General features: G+C 42.7%; 1 protein-coding gene across 2 annotated transcripts in view; it reads right to left on the reverse strand.

Moving 5' to 3' along the window:
- Window positions 1–14,977, reverse strand: part of LOC110502701 (uncharacterized) — a 77,995-nt gene that overhangs the window by 40,863 nt on the left and 22,155 nt on the right. For both annotated transcript variants that reach the window (XM_021580941.3, XM_021580940.3), the window contains exon 2: window positions 429–546. In XM_021580941.3, coding sequence (XP_021436616.2) covers window positions 429–546 — 118 coding nt within the window. The remainder of the gene's footprint in view (window positions 1–428; window positions 547–14,977) is intronic.

A 14,977-nucleotide genomic window follows, 5' to 3' on the forward strand; every position in this document is an offset into this window, starting at 1 on the left:
GAAAGCGAGAGGATGGATAGTGCTGAGCATGACTGGTGGTTTGAGCTACTTCTATTGCTTGTCTAGCACTTACTCGCTACATTTTCTAACATATAGGCCTATCATAGTAATAACATCTTATAACCAAGGTCTAGGTTTCTTCCTAGGTTCCCGCATTTCTAGGGAGTTTTTCCTAGCCACCGTGCTTCTACATCTGCATTGCTTGCTGTTTGTGGTTCTAGGCTGGGTTTCTGTATAACACTTTGTGACATCTGCTGACGTAAAAAGGGCTTAACAATCAATCAATCAAATGTATTTTTAATCAAAATATCAGCAGTTTTAAAATGTTTGTTCATTCATAGCACCCGTGGTTGAATCAATGTGAGTTAATTTGGTGGGGTTGAAGATCCTTCCAACAGTGTTTAAGACCAGTGGTTCTCTCATCTCACCATTACGAGAGACATCAAGTTCTACCAGCTGCATGAAGTTTGCAATTTCTGGAGGAAGTCTTTGGATCTCGTTGTCACTCAGGCCCAGCTTTCGTAGCTTTAGCAGCTGAAAAAATGTCTGGAAAAGACAAAATACACATATTAGACTGGCTGTATAGTTGACATGGACATAGTAAAGCATTCAGTGTGAACAAATGAGATAAAATATGGTTTTCAATGGCCTACTATTTGTCCCATCCTGAAAATGTGATGGAACAGTATCAGTGATAAAACAAAAAACGCTTTCCAGAAACCTATGAACCCAATTAAAAGGGGCAAGCTGCAGTTGCTACTGTACAGTGGGGCAAAAAAGTATTTAGTCAGCCACCAATTGTGCAAGTTCCCCCACTTAAAAAGATGAGGCCTGTAATTTTAATCATAGGTACACTTCAACTATGACAGACAAAATGAGAAAAAACATCCAGAAAAACTCATTGTAGGATTTTTTATGAATTTATTTGCAAATTATGGTGGAAAATAAGTATTTCAATAACAAAAGTTTCTCAATACTTTGTCATATACCCTTTGTTGGCAATGACAGAGGTCAAACATTTTCTGTAAGTCTTCACAAGGTTTTCACACACTGTTGCTGGTATTTTGGCCCATTCCTCCATGCAGATCTCATCTAGAGCAGTGATGTTTTGGGGCTGTTGCTGGGCAACACGGACTCTCAACTCCCTCCAAAGATTTTCTATGGGGTTGAGATCTGGAGACTGGCTAGGCCACTCCAGGACCTTGAAATGCTTCTTACGAAGCCACTCCTTTGTTGCCCGGGCGGTGTGTTTGGGATCATTGTCATGCTGAAAGACTCAGCCACGTTTCATCTTCAATGCCCTTGCTGATGGAAGGAGGTTTTCACTCACAATACATGGCCCCATTCATTCTTTCCTTTACACGGATCAGTCGTCCTGGTCCCTTTGCAGAAAAACAGCCCCAAAGCATGATGTTTCCACCCCCATGCTTCACAGTAGGTATGGTGTTCTTTGGATGCAACTCAGCATTTTTTGTGCTCCAAACACAACAAGTTGTGTTTTTACCAAAAAGTTATATTTTGGTTTCATCTGACATTCTCCCAATCTTCTTCTGGATCATCTAAATGCTCTCTAGCAAACATCAGACGGGCCTGGACATGTACTGGCTTAAGCAGGGGGACACGTCTGGCACTACAGGATTTGAGTCCCTGGCGGCATAGTGTGTTACTGATGGTAGGCTTTGTCACTTTGGTCCCAGCTCTCTGCAGGTCATTCACTAGGTCCGCCTGTGTGGTTCTGGGATTTTTGCTCACCGTTCTTGTGATCATTTTGACCCCACGGGGTGAGATCTTGCGTGGAGCCCCAGATCGAGGGAGATTATCAGTGGTCTTGTAGGTCTTCCATTTCCTAATAATTGCTCCCGCAGTTGATTTCTTCAAACCAAGCTGCTTACCTATTGCATATTCAGTCTTCCCAGCCTGGTGCAGGTCTACAATTTTGCTTCTGGCGTCCTTTGACAGCTCTTTGGTCTTGGCCATAGTGGAGTTTGGAGTGTGACTGTTTGAGGTTGTGGACAGGTGTCTTTTATACTGATAACAAGTTCAAACAGGTACCATTAATACAGGTAACGAGTGGAGGACAGAGGAGCCTCTTGAAGAATAAGTTACAGGTCTGTGAGAGCCAGAAATCTTGCTTGTTTGTAGGTGACCAAATACGTATTTTCCACCATAATTTGCAAATAAATTCATTAAAAATCCTACAATGAGATTTTCTGGATGTTTTTTCTCATTTTGTCTGTCATAGTTGAAGTGTACCTATGATGAAAATTACAGGCCTCTCTAATCTTTTTAAGTGGGAGAACTTGCACAATTGGTGGCTGACTAAATACTTTTTTGCCCCACTGTACATCAATTTTGGGGCTTATAAAATGAATGTACCACTTGATTCTTGAAAAATATAACTTGTCTTTTTATTGGTTTATTCGTATTGCCATTAGCTTTTGCCGAAGTAGCAGCTATTATTCCTAGGGTGCACACAAAACCTAAAACACTGCAAGTAGACAAGAACAGTCAAACTATAAGCTTGTTTAGTCAAATGTTTGTAAACAAAGAACATAAAAAAAAAAACACTATATAACCTCAAAATATGGTTAAAACTATCATTTGATATCATGGATGGTCAGTCCTTGCGTCAATACCTCTGTCTTTTAATTTGAGAGTGGTCACATGTCTCCAGCCCCATGCCTCAACTTTTTACCAAAACGGGGGCAGGGAAATGCTTTGTTATTGTTTCAACTGCTGATTGCCACTTTAAACTGTTGAGTGACTAACCAGGTTTCCATCCAACCATTTCATGTGGATGAATTACCTGACACATGAAAAAAAATTATAATAATCACAACCGGGTTGATGGAAACAGGAAATGTCAGTACAATTTTTTAAATGTTGATAGACAATTTGTTTGTTGTTATCCCACTACGACTTGGGAAAGCATGCAGTTTATAAGGCTACAGAAATGCAATAAGTTAAGATGAAATTCACAGGGTGGTGAAAGCACACGGTGATGAGCTTGAGGCTCCTTTCCAATAAATATCGAGGGTTCTGTTCTGGTGACATGATGATGGATGCTTGGCTGCCGTTTAACCAACAAAAAGAATCTCGCTTTTATCCATAGCCTACATGATGAGGTTGTTATCTGTAAACAATTTTTTTCAGCGCACCTGCCAAGACCAGACTGGTCACATTTGCTATAAAAACAGAGTAGAGTTCTCTCGGTATATGGGAATATTACTGCAAAAGTTATTTCTATGTGCACTACGTCCTCATACATAGACTTATCAACAACAAGTCAGTTTGATGGAAAAATGTCTGGTGGGAAAATGCACATAGTTTTTACATTAGTTGCATTAAAATCTGTCGCCAACTGGATGGACACCTAGCTACTGTTAAACATATGTAATAACAGGCTAACTGAAAGACCATACTTGACCACAATCAACTCACTAAATACGTTTTAACCAGCAAAAAAGTTAAGCAATTAGGTTTAAGAGTGGTAGTCAGTGGTCTGGCAAATATTGTTCAGTTCCTACCCAGTTCTCTGATGTAATCAACTAGCCTGTTCTTTTATCTGGATGATGACCTACTTGGATGCTGCCTTATCCTGACACTTCCCGACACCATCTCTGTTTCATAAATATTAACATTAACCCCAAAAGACTTGTTTCAAAAACATACAACCAGTGTTCTTGAAAATGAAGTGTTTACACAGCCACCCTAAAAACTCAAAATCAGATTTTTTATTTCTATATCTAGGCTTAATTTCAGTTTATACCACTTGTGTAAAGGTGGTATAAATTGGATGGGTATGAGATATGCAAATAATTGGCAAAAGTTCTGCATTAGGCTTCGTTTTCAGAGGCAAGCCCAATTGTGAGATTTTGCACGTTTGGGCAAAATAGCTATGTGATTGGTCAAAAGACCAATTAGTGGAAAAAGATCAGAATTGGGCTGCCTGTCTAAATGCACATCGACCCTAGGAGTAGAGACCTATAGTGAGACTAACAGAAGTCGTGAGGGAATAGCCCTCCACCTTAATTGAATATGAATAATAAGCTACAGCATAACAGGTATAAAAAATCTCTATTGAAGTAGGCCTATTTTAAGGACAAGTAGCTTACTTTGATTGCAAACAATGCAATCAGTGATGGTGAACTGGACTCCAATTTGCATTTTCAAGAGCACACTCAATCTAGGCTTCCATATTTTACATTAATTGAAAATGAAAATGTAGCCTAGACCTTCTACCGGTAAGTAAACTTCCAGAAATGTTCAAGGTTTTATAATTTCAGGACAGAAATCGAGTTAGCCTAAATAGCCTAACACACAGGCTAAATAGCCTAGTGATTCTTAGGTGCTATGAACTCAAAAGGTAATAAGGAGTCCTTCAAATCCATCAATGTTTTGCTCATCCTTTACCATTGATATAACTTCCATAACTATTGCAGGTTGTCTTTATGACAAAGACCTGCCCATCTTCGCGTGAAGGAAAGTAGATCAATACTGGGACTTTCTAGGCCTACAGCTTCAACACCAACTGCATTTTATGTTTGAATGGTAGCCAGGCTGTGATTTGGCCTACTTATAATAATAATAATATAATAGAGGAGACAATGATATGCTAAAATGTAAACTAGAGAATGAAATAGGCAAGCTTCTTGTTGACTGTGTGCGGTTAACTGATAAAAAAATATTACATTGTGGTTGAGTTCTTTGGAAATGTAAATTTTCCTGTTCACAATAACACATTCTGCTATGTCAACAACAAACCTAGCCTAATGATAACTGAACTGTAAACTGGTATTCTTGGGATGGAGGCACAGACACACACACCCGGACAATACAACCTTGGCCATCTGATGTGTGGATAAAACCTACACTGGTTTCATAGAATGTTTGTCCTGGCCTGAAACTCATGGTTTCAATGATCCTTTGGCCAGACAGAGGAGCACACAAGCCTCTAGTGTGTTCATTATAGACTAGGCCTATTCCAATGTCCCGACAAGACAAGTCAATCAGCTGCTCCAGAATACAATGTCAGCTAGCCTAACCTGCTCTTCCTGTTACCGTTATTCACCCCCAGAGCACACCCAACACAAGGAACCCATCAAGAAGTCTGCGCATGACAGATTTCTTCATCCCGCTGCCGCCCAAAACCGCAGCTTTTCATACCGTACCCGCCCGCTCCTGCTGGCTTTCTGTCCGACCGCTTCCCCCCAGTCCCGCAATGTTATTTTAGGCGAATGTGACAGCTCACTTGCCAGCCACGGTGCCAGCTATTTTGCACCCAATAGGCAACATCAAAATGCACACAAATAACTGAAGAAATATTAAATTACCTGTGATTCTTATGTGGCCCATTATATTAAGTTATCGGTATAGTCTATACCAGCCAATAGGCTAGACAGTTTGGAGCAGAGTTGGACAGACTGCGGACACTTGCACATTCCTTCCTTTAACTAGGCAAGTCAGTTCAGAACAAATTCTTATTTTCAAGTTCTTATTTGCCTAGGAACAGTGAGTTAACTGCCTTGTTCAGGAGCAGAATGACAGATTTTAACCTTGTCAGTTCGGGGATTCGATCTTGCAACCGTTCGATCTGGCAATCGTTCACTTAACATGGTAGCCTGTGCACGCTGCGCCTTTTCACAATTTTTTGATTGCACCTCAACTAGGATGGGGCGGTATCCAGATTTTCATATCCTCATTCCGTCCTTCAATCACACCGGCGTTACTGGCTTAGTACACAAGGGGGCGCCAAAACCCCCCACAAAAAAAAGCCAATTGGGTATTTATTACCAGAACGCTAAATAAATTAGCACACGTAATAGCGAATTTCCATGGAGTCTGCTAGCAAAAAAATGCTACCGTACACGCAAACGAAAATAAACTAATTGCAAAGACAGGGAATCCAGCTCAAAGTTATACATACAGTGCATTGAGAAAGTATTCAGACCCCTTGACTCCTTATAAAATGGTTTAAAGTGTTTTCCCTCCCGTCATCAAGCTAAACACAACACCCAATGACATAGCAAAAACAAGGTTTTTGAAATGTTTGCAAATGTATAAAAACAAAAAAACTTTACTATTTAATTAACGGAAGTATTCAGACCCTTTACTCAGTACTTTGTTCAAGCACCTTCGGCAGTGATTACAGCCTTGAATCTTCTTGGGATTGACGGTACAAGCTTGGCACACCTGTATTTGGGGAGTTTCTACCATTCTTCTCCGCAGATCCTCTCAACCTCTGTCAGGTTGGACGGGGAGCGTCGCTGCACAACTATTTTCAGGTCTCTCCAGATATTATGTGATTGGGTTCAAGTCCGGGCTGTGGCTAGGCCACTCAAGGACATTCAGCGGCTTGTCCCGAAGCCACTCCTGCATCGTCTTTGCAGTATGCTTAGGGTCATTGTCATGTTGGAAGGTGAACCTTCGCCCCAGTCTGAGGTCCTGAGTGCTCTGGAGCAGGTTTTCATCAAGGATCTCTGTACTTTGCTATGATAATCTTAGCCTTGATCCTGACAAGTCTTCCAGTCCACGCCGCTGAAAAATATCCCAACAGCATGATGCTGCCAGATCAAATCACATTTTATTGGTCACATACATTTATTTATTGGTCACAAGTGTTTTGCAGATGTTATTGCGGGTGTAGCGAAACGCTTGCGCTTCTAGTTCGACAGTGCAGCAATATCTAACAAATAAAATCTAACAAATTAGACAACAAATACCAAGTCAAAGGAATTAAGAATATATATATATATATATATATATATATTCTTAATTCATGTCAGAGCGACATATATTAAGAGTAGATAGTATAGAATAAAGTATATACATATGAGATGAGTAATGTAAGATATGTAAACATTATTAAAGTGACTACTGTTCCATTTATTAAAGTGGGCAATGATTTCAAGTCTGTATGTAAGCAGCAGCCTCTCTGTGCAAGTGATGTCTATTTAACAGTCTGATGGCCTTGAGATACAGTGGGGAGATCAAGTATTTGATAACCTGCAAAATCGGCAGTGTTTCCTACTTACAAAGCATGTAGAGGTCTGTAATTTCTATCATAGGTACACTTTAAAACAAAAATCCAGAAAATCCCGTATGATTTTTAAGTAATTTGCATTTTATTGCATTACATAAGTATTTGATACATCGGAAAAGCAGAACTTAATATTTGGTACAGAAACCTGTGTTTGCAATTACAGAGATCATACGTTTCCTGTAGTTCTTGACCAGGTTTGCACACACTGCAGCAGGGATTTTGGCCCACTCCTCCATACAGACCTTCTCCAGATCCTTCAGGTTTCGGGGCTGTTGCTGCTGGGCAATACGGATGTTCAGCTCCCTCCAAAGATTTTCTATTGGGTTCAGGTCTGGAGATTGGCTTGGCCAATCCAGGACCTTGAGATGCTTCTTACGGAGCCACTCCTTAGTTGCCCTGGCTGTGTGTTTCGGGTCGTTGTCATGCTGGAAGACCCAGCCACGAGGTTGTTGGCCAAGATCTCGCGATACATGGCCCCATCCATCCTCCCCTCAATACGGCACAGTCATCCTGTCACTTTGCAGAATAGCATCCTGAAAAAAAGATGTTTCCACCTCCATGCTTCACGGTTGGGATGGTGTTCTGGGGGTTGTACTCATTCTTCGTCTTCCTCCAAACACGGCGAGTGGAGTTCAGACCAAAAAGCTCTAATTTTTTCTCACCAGACCACATGACCTTCTCCCATTCCTCCTCTGGATCATCCAGATGGTCATTGGCAAACTTCAGACGGGCCTGGACATGCGCTGGCTTGAGCAGGGAGACCTTGCGTGCGCTGCAAGATTTTAATCCATGACGGCGTAGTGTTTTACTAATGGTTTTCTTTGAGACTGTGGTCCCAGCTCTCAAGTCATCCAGGTCATTGACCAGGTCCTGCCGTGTAGTTCTGGGCTGATCCCTCACCTTCCTCATGATCATTGATGCCCCACGAGGTGAGATCTTGCATGGAGCCCCAGACCGAGGGTGATTGACCGTCATCTTGAACTTCTTCCATTTTCTAATAATTGCTCCAACAGTTGTTGCCTTCTCACCAAGCTGCTTGCCTATTGTCCTGTAGCCCATCCCATTCTTGTGCAGGTCTACATTTTATCCCTGATGTCCTTACACAGCTCTCTGGTCTTGGCCATTGTGGAGAGGTTGGAGTCTGTTTGATTGAGTGTGTGGACAGGTGTCTTTTATACAGTTAACGAGTTCAAACAGGTGCAGTTAATACAGTGGAGAACAGTAGGGCTTCTTAAAAGAAAAACTAACAGGTCTGTGAGAGTCGGAATTCTTACTGGTTGGTAGGTGATCAAATACTTATTTCATGCAATAAAATGCAAATTAATTACTTAAAAATCATACAATGTGATTTTCTGGATTTTTGTTCCATCTCTCACAGTTGAAGTATACCCATGATAAAAATTACAGACCTCTACATGCTTTTTAAGTAGGAAAACCTGCAAAATCAGCAGTGTCTCAAATACTTGTTCTCCCCACTGTAGCAGTCTCTCAGTCCCAGCTTTGATACACCTGTACTGACCTAACCTGCTGGATGATAGCGGGGTGAACAGGCAGTGGCTCGGGTGGTTGTTGTCCTTGATGTTCTTTTTGGCCTTCCTGTGACATGAGGTGGTGTAGCTGTTCTGGAGGGCAGGTAGTTTGACCCCGGTAATGCATTGTGCAGACCGCATCGCCGTCTGGAGAGCCCGGCGGTGCTTTTGCCGTACCAGGCAGTGATACAGCCCGACAGAATGCTCTCAACTGTGCAACTGTAAAAGTTTACGAGAGTTTTAGGTGACAAGCCAAATTTCTTCAGCCTCTTCACCACAATGTGTGGGTGGACCATTTCAGCTTGTCCATGATGTGTACACCGAGGAACTTTAAACGTTCCACCTTCTCCACTGCTGTCCCATCGATGTGGATAGGGTGGTGCTCTCACTGCTGTTTCCTGAAGTCCCCGATCATCTCCTTTGTTTTGTTGATGTTGCGTGAGGTTGTTTTCCTGACACCATACTCCCAGTGCCCTCACCACCACCCTGTAGGCGGTCTCGTCATTGTTGGTAATCAAGCCTACTACAGTTGAGTTGTCTGCAAACTTGATTGAGTTGGAGGCGTGCATAGCCACGCAGTCATGGGTGAACAGGGAGTACAGGAGGGGGCAAAGCACGCACCCTTATGGGGCCCCAGTGTTGAGGATCAGCGAAGTGGAGATGTTGTTTCCTACCTTCGCCACCTAGGGCAGCCCATCAGGAAGTCCAGGACCAAATTGTACAGGGCGTGGTGCAGACACAGGACCTCGAGCTTAATGATGAGCTTCGAGGGTACATTGGTGTTGAATGCTGAGCTGTAGTCAATGAACAACATTCTTACATAGGTATTCCTCTTGTCCAGATTGGATAGGGCAGTGTGTTGCATCATCTGTGGACCTATTGGGGCAGTAAGCAACTTGAAAAGGGTCTAGGGTGCGGTGATATGACCCTTGACTAGTCTCTCAAAGCACTTCATGATGACAGAAGTGAGTGCTACGGGGCGGTAGTCATTTAGTTCAGTTATCTTTGCCTTCTTGGGTACAGGAACAATGTGGCCATCTTGAAGCATGTGGGGACAGCAGATATGGGACAGGGAGAGATTGAACATGTCCGTAAACAAACCTGCCAGCTGGTCTGCACATGCTCTGAGGATGCTGCTAGGGATGCCATCTAGGACGGCAGCCTTGAGAGGGTTAACACGTTTAAATGTCTTACTCACATCGGCCACGGAGAAGGAGAGCCCACAGTCCTTGGAAGCTGGCCACGTTGGTGGCACTGTGTTATCCTCAAAGCAGGCAAAGAACATGTTTAGCTTGTCCAAAAGCAAGACAATGTCCGCAACGTGGCTGGTTTTCCTTTTGTAGTTGGTGATTGTCTTTAGACCCTGCCACATACGTCTCGTGTCTGAGCCGTTGAATTGCAACTCCACATTGTCTCTATACTGACCTTTGCCTGTTTGATTGCCTTGAGGGGGGAATGACTACTCTGTTTGTATCCTATCATATTCCTAGTCACCTCGCCATGGTTAAATGTGGTGGGTTGCGCTTTCAAGTTTACGGGAATGCTGCCATTTACAGTTGAAGTCAGAAGTTTACGTACACTTAGGTTGGAGTCATTAAAACTCATTTTTCAACCACTCCACAAATGTCTTGCCAAAACTATAGTTTTTTAAGAAGTCGGTTAGGACATCTACTTTGTGCATGACAAGTATTTTTCCAACAATTGTTTACAGACAAATTATTTCACTATAATTAACGTTATCACAATTCCAGTGGGTCAGAAGTTTACATTCACTAAGTTGACTGTGCCTTTAAACATCTTGGAAAATTCCATAAAATATTGTCATGGCTAAAGAAGCTTCTGATAGGCTAATTGATATCATTTGAGACCAATTGGAGGTGTACCTGTGGATGTATTTCAAGGCCTACCTTCAAACTCAGTGCCTCTTTGCTTGACATCACAAGAAAATTAAAATAAATCAGCCATGACCTCAGAAAGAAAGTTGTAGACCTCCACAAGTCTGGTTCATCCTTGGGAACAATTTCCAAATGCCTGAAGGTACCACGTTCCTCTGTACAAACAATAGTACGCAAGTATAAACACCATGGGGCCACACAGCAGTCATACCGCTCAGGAAGGAGATACGTTCTGTCTCCTAGAGATGAACATACTTTGGTGCAAAAAGTGCATATCAATCACAGAAAAACAGTAAAGGACCTTGTGAAGATACTGGAGGAAATAGGTACAAAAGTATCTATAGCCACAGTAAAACAAGTTCTATATCGACATAACCTGAAAGACCGCTCAGCAAGGAAGAAGCCGCTGCTCCAAAATCCACATAAAAAAGCCAGACTACGGTTTCCAACTGCACATGAGGACAAATATCATACTTTTTGGAGAAATGTCCTATGGTCTGATGAAACAAAAATAGAACTGTTCGGCCATAACCACCATCTTTATGTTTGGAGGAAAAAGGGGGAAGCTTGCAAGCCGAAGAACACCATCCCAACTTTGAAGCACGGGGGTGGCAGCATCAGGTTGTGGGGGTGCTTTGCTGCAGGAGGGAATGGTGCACTTCACAAAATAGATGGCATCATGAGGCAGGAGAATTATGTGGATACATTGAAGCAACATCTGAAGACATCAGTCATGAAGTTAAAGCTTGGTCGCAAATGGGTCTTCCAAATGAACAATGACCCCAAGCATACTTCTGAAGTTGTGGCAAAATGGCTCTAGGACAACAAAGTCAAGGTATTGGAATGGCCACCACAAAGCCCTGACCTCAATCCTATGGAAAACTTGTTGGCAGAACTGATGAAGTGTGTGTGAGCAAGGAGGCCTTTCAACCTGAATCAGTTACACCAGCTCTGTCAGGAGGAATGGGCCAAAATTCACCCAACTTATTGTGGGAAGCTTGTGGAAGGCTACCCAAAACATTTGACCCAAGTCAAACAATATAAAGGCAATGCTACCAAATACTAATTGAGTGTATGTAAACTTCTGACCCACTGGGAATGTGATGAAAGAAATAAAAGCTGAAATAAATCATAACCACTACTATTAATCTGACATTTCACTTTCTTCAAATAAAGTGGTGATCCTAACTGACCTAAAAACAGGCAATTTTTACTAGGATTAAATGTTAGGAATTGTGAAAAACTGAGTTAAATGTCTTTGGCTAAGGTGTATGTAAACTTCCGACTTCAACTGTATGCACGGTTTCTGGTTAGGGTAGGTTGCAATAGTCACAGTGGGAACAACATCTCCAATATACTTCTTGATGAATTCACTAACTGTCTCGGTATATACACACATCAATATTATTCTATGAAGCTACCCGGAACATATCCCAGCCCGCGTGATCAAAACAATCTTGAATTGTGGATTCTGATTGGTCAGACCAGCATTGAATGGTCCTTTGCACGGTTACATCCTGTTTGAGTTTCTGAATATAGGAAGGGAGGAGCAAAATGGAGTCATGGTCAGATTTGCAAAAAGGAGGGCGGGGGAGGGCCTTGTATGCATCCCGGAAGTCAGAATAACAATGGTCAACAGTGTTTTTCCAGGCGAGCACTACAGTCAATAAGTTGATAGAATTTAGGTCGCCTTTTCCTCAAATGTGCTTTGTAAAAGTCCCCATCTACAATAAATGCAGCCACAGGATATGGTTTCCAGTTTGAATGAAGTCCATTGAAGTTCCATGAGGGCAGTAGTGGAATCAGCTTGAGAAGGGCCACGACCATGCTTCCCCGTAGGGATGGTGCCAGGTGTCCTCCAGACGTGATGCTTGGCATTCATACCAAAGAGTTCAAACTCTTTCATCAGACCAGATCATTTTGTGTCTCATGGTCTGAGAGTCCTTTAGGTGCCTTTCGGCAAACTCCAAGCTGATTGTCATATCCCTGTTACTGAGGAGTGGCTTCTGTCTGGCCACTACCGTGAAGGACTGATTGGTGGAGTGCTGCAGAGATGGGAGAACCTTCCAGAAGGACAACCATCTCCACAGAGGAACTCTGGGGCTCTGTCAGAGTGACCATCGGGTTCCTTCTCCTCTGATTGCTCAGTTTGGCTGGGTGGCCAGCTCTAGGAAGAGTCTTGGTGGTTCCAAACTTATTCCAATTAAGAATGATAGAGGCCACAGTGTGCTTGGGGACCTTCAATGCTGCAGACATTTTTTGGTACAGTTCCCCAGATCTGTGACTCAACACAACCTTGCCTCGGAGCTCTACGGACAATTCCTTAAACCTTATGGCTTGGTTTTTGCTCTGACATGCACCGTCAACTGTGGGACTGTATATAGACAGGTGTGTGCCCTTTCCAAATCATGTCCAATCAATTGAATTTACCACAGGTGGTCTCCAATCAAGTCGTAGAAACATCTCAAGGATGATCAATGGAAACAGGATGCACCTGAGCTCAATTGAGTCTCATAACAAAAGGGTCTGAATACTTACGTAAATAAGGTATACAAACTCAGCCAAAAAAGAAACGTCCTCTCGCTGTCAACTGCGTTTATTTTCAGCAAACTTAACATGTGTAAATATTTGTATGAACATAAGATTCAACTACAGACAAACTGAACAAGTTCCACAGACATGTGACTAACAGAAATCGAATAATGTGTCAAAATCAAAAGTAGCAGTATCTGGTGTGTCCATAAGCTGCATTAAGTACTGCAGTGCATCTCCTCCTCATGGACTGCACCACAGTTGCCAGTTTTTGCTGTGAGATGTTACCCCACTCTTCCACAAAGGCAACTGCAAGTTCCCAGACATTTGTGGGGGGGAATGGCCTTAGCCCTCAACCTCCGATCCAACAGGTCCCAGACGTGCTGAATGGGATTGAGATCTGGGCACTTCACTGGCCATGGCAGAACACGAACATTCCTGTCTTGCAGGAAATCATGCACAGAACGAACAGTATGGCTGATGGCATTGTCATGTGGGAGGGTGATGTCAGGATGAGCCTGCAGGAAGGGTACCACATGAGGGAGGAGGACGTCTACCCTGTAACGCACAGTAATGAGATTGCCTGCAATGACAAACTCAGTCCGACGATGCTGTGACACACCGCCCCAGACCATGACGGACCCTCCACCTCCAAATCTATCCCGCTCCAGAGTACAGGCCTCGGTGTAATGCTCATTCCTTCGACGATGAACGCGAATCCGACCATCACCCCTAGTGAGACAAAACTGCGACTCATCAGTGATGAGCACTTTTTGCCAGTTCTGTCTGGTTCAGCGACGGTGGGTTTGTGCCCATAGGCTACGTTGTTGCCGGTGATGTAAGGCAGGTACTCACCAGACAACAGGTCTACAAGCCCTCAGTCCAGCCTCTCTCAGCTTATTGCAGACAGTCTGAGCACTGATGGAGGGATTGTGCATTCATGTAACTCGGGCAGTTCAAATCAAATTTTATTTGTCACATACACATGGTTAGCAGATGTTAATGCGAGTGTAGCGAAATGCTTGTGCTTCTAGTTCCGACAATGCAGTAATAACCAACGAGTAATCTAACAATTCCACAACTACTACCTTATACACACAAGTGTAAAGGGATAAAGAATATGTACATAAAGATATATGAATGAGTGAGTGATGGTACAGAACAGCATAGGCAAGATGCAGTAGATGGTATAGAGTACAGTATATACATATATGAGATGAATAATGTAGGGTATATAACCATAAAGTGGCAGTTTAAAGTGGCTAGTGATACATGCATTACATAAAGATGGCAAGATGTAGTAGATGATAGAGTACAGTATATACATATGAGATGAGTAATGTAGGGTATGTGAACATTATATTAAGTGGCATTGTTTAAAGTGGCTAGTGATACATTTTTACATAAATTTCCATCAATTTCCATTATTAAAGTGGCTGGAGTTGAGTTGTTGTTGTTGCCATCCTGTACCTGTCCCGCAGCTGTGATGTTCGGATGTACCGATCCTGTGCAGGTGTTGTTACACGTGGTCTGCCACTGCGATCAGCTGTCCGTCCAGTCTCTCTGTAGCACCGTCTTAGGCGTCTCACAGTACGGACATTGCAATTAAATGCCCTGGCCACATCTGCAGTCCTCATGCCTCCTTGCAGCATACCTAAGGCACGTTCACGCAGATGAGCAGAGACCCTGGGCATCTTTCATTTGGTGTTTTTCAGAGTCAGTAGAAAGGCCTCGAGTGTCCTAAGTTTTCATAACTGTGACCTGAATTGCCTACCGTCTTAAGCTGTTAATGTCTTAACGACCGTTCCACAGGTGCATGTTCATAAATGTTTTATGGTTCATTGAACAAGCATGGGAAGCAGTGTTAAATCCTTTACAATGAAGATCTGTATTTGGATTTTTCGAATTATCTTTGAAAAGACAGGGTCCTGAAAAAGCAACTTTTCTTTTTGTGCTGAGTTTATTTTTTAATACATTTG

This window comes from Oncorhynchus mykiss, chromosome 23, assembly GCF_057628025.1.
Source record: "Oncorhynchus mykiss isolate SJ-2025 chromosome 23, ASM5762802v1, whole genome shotgun sequence".
NCBI classification, from domain to species: Eukaryota; Metazoa; Chordata; class Actinopteri; order Salmoniformes; family Salmonidae; genus Oncorhynchus; species Oncorhynchus mykiss.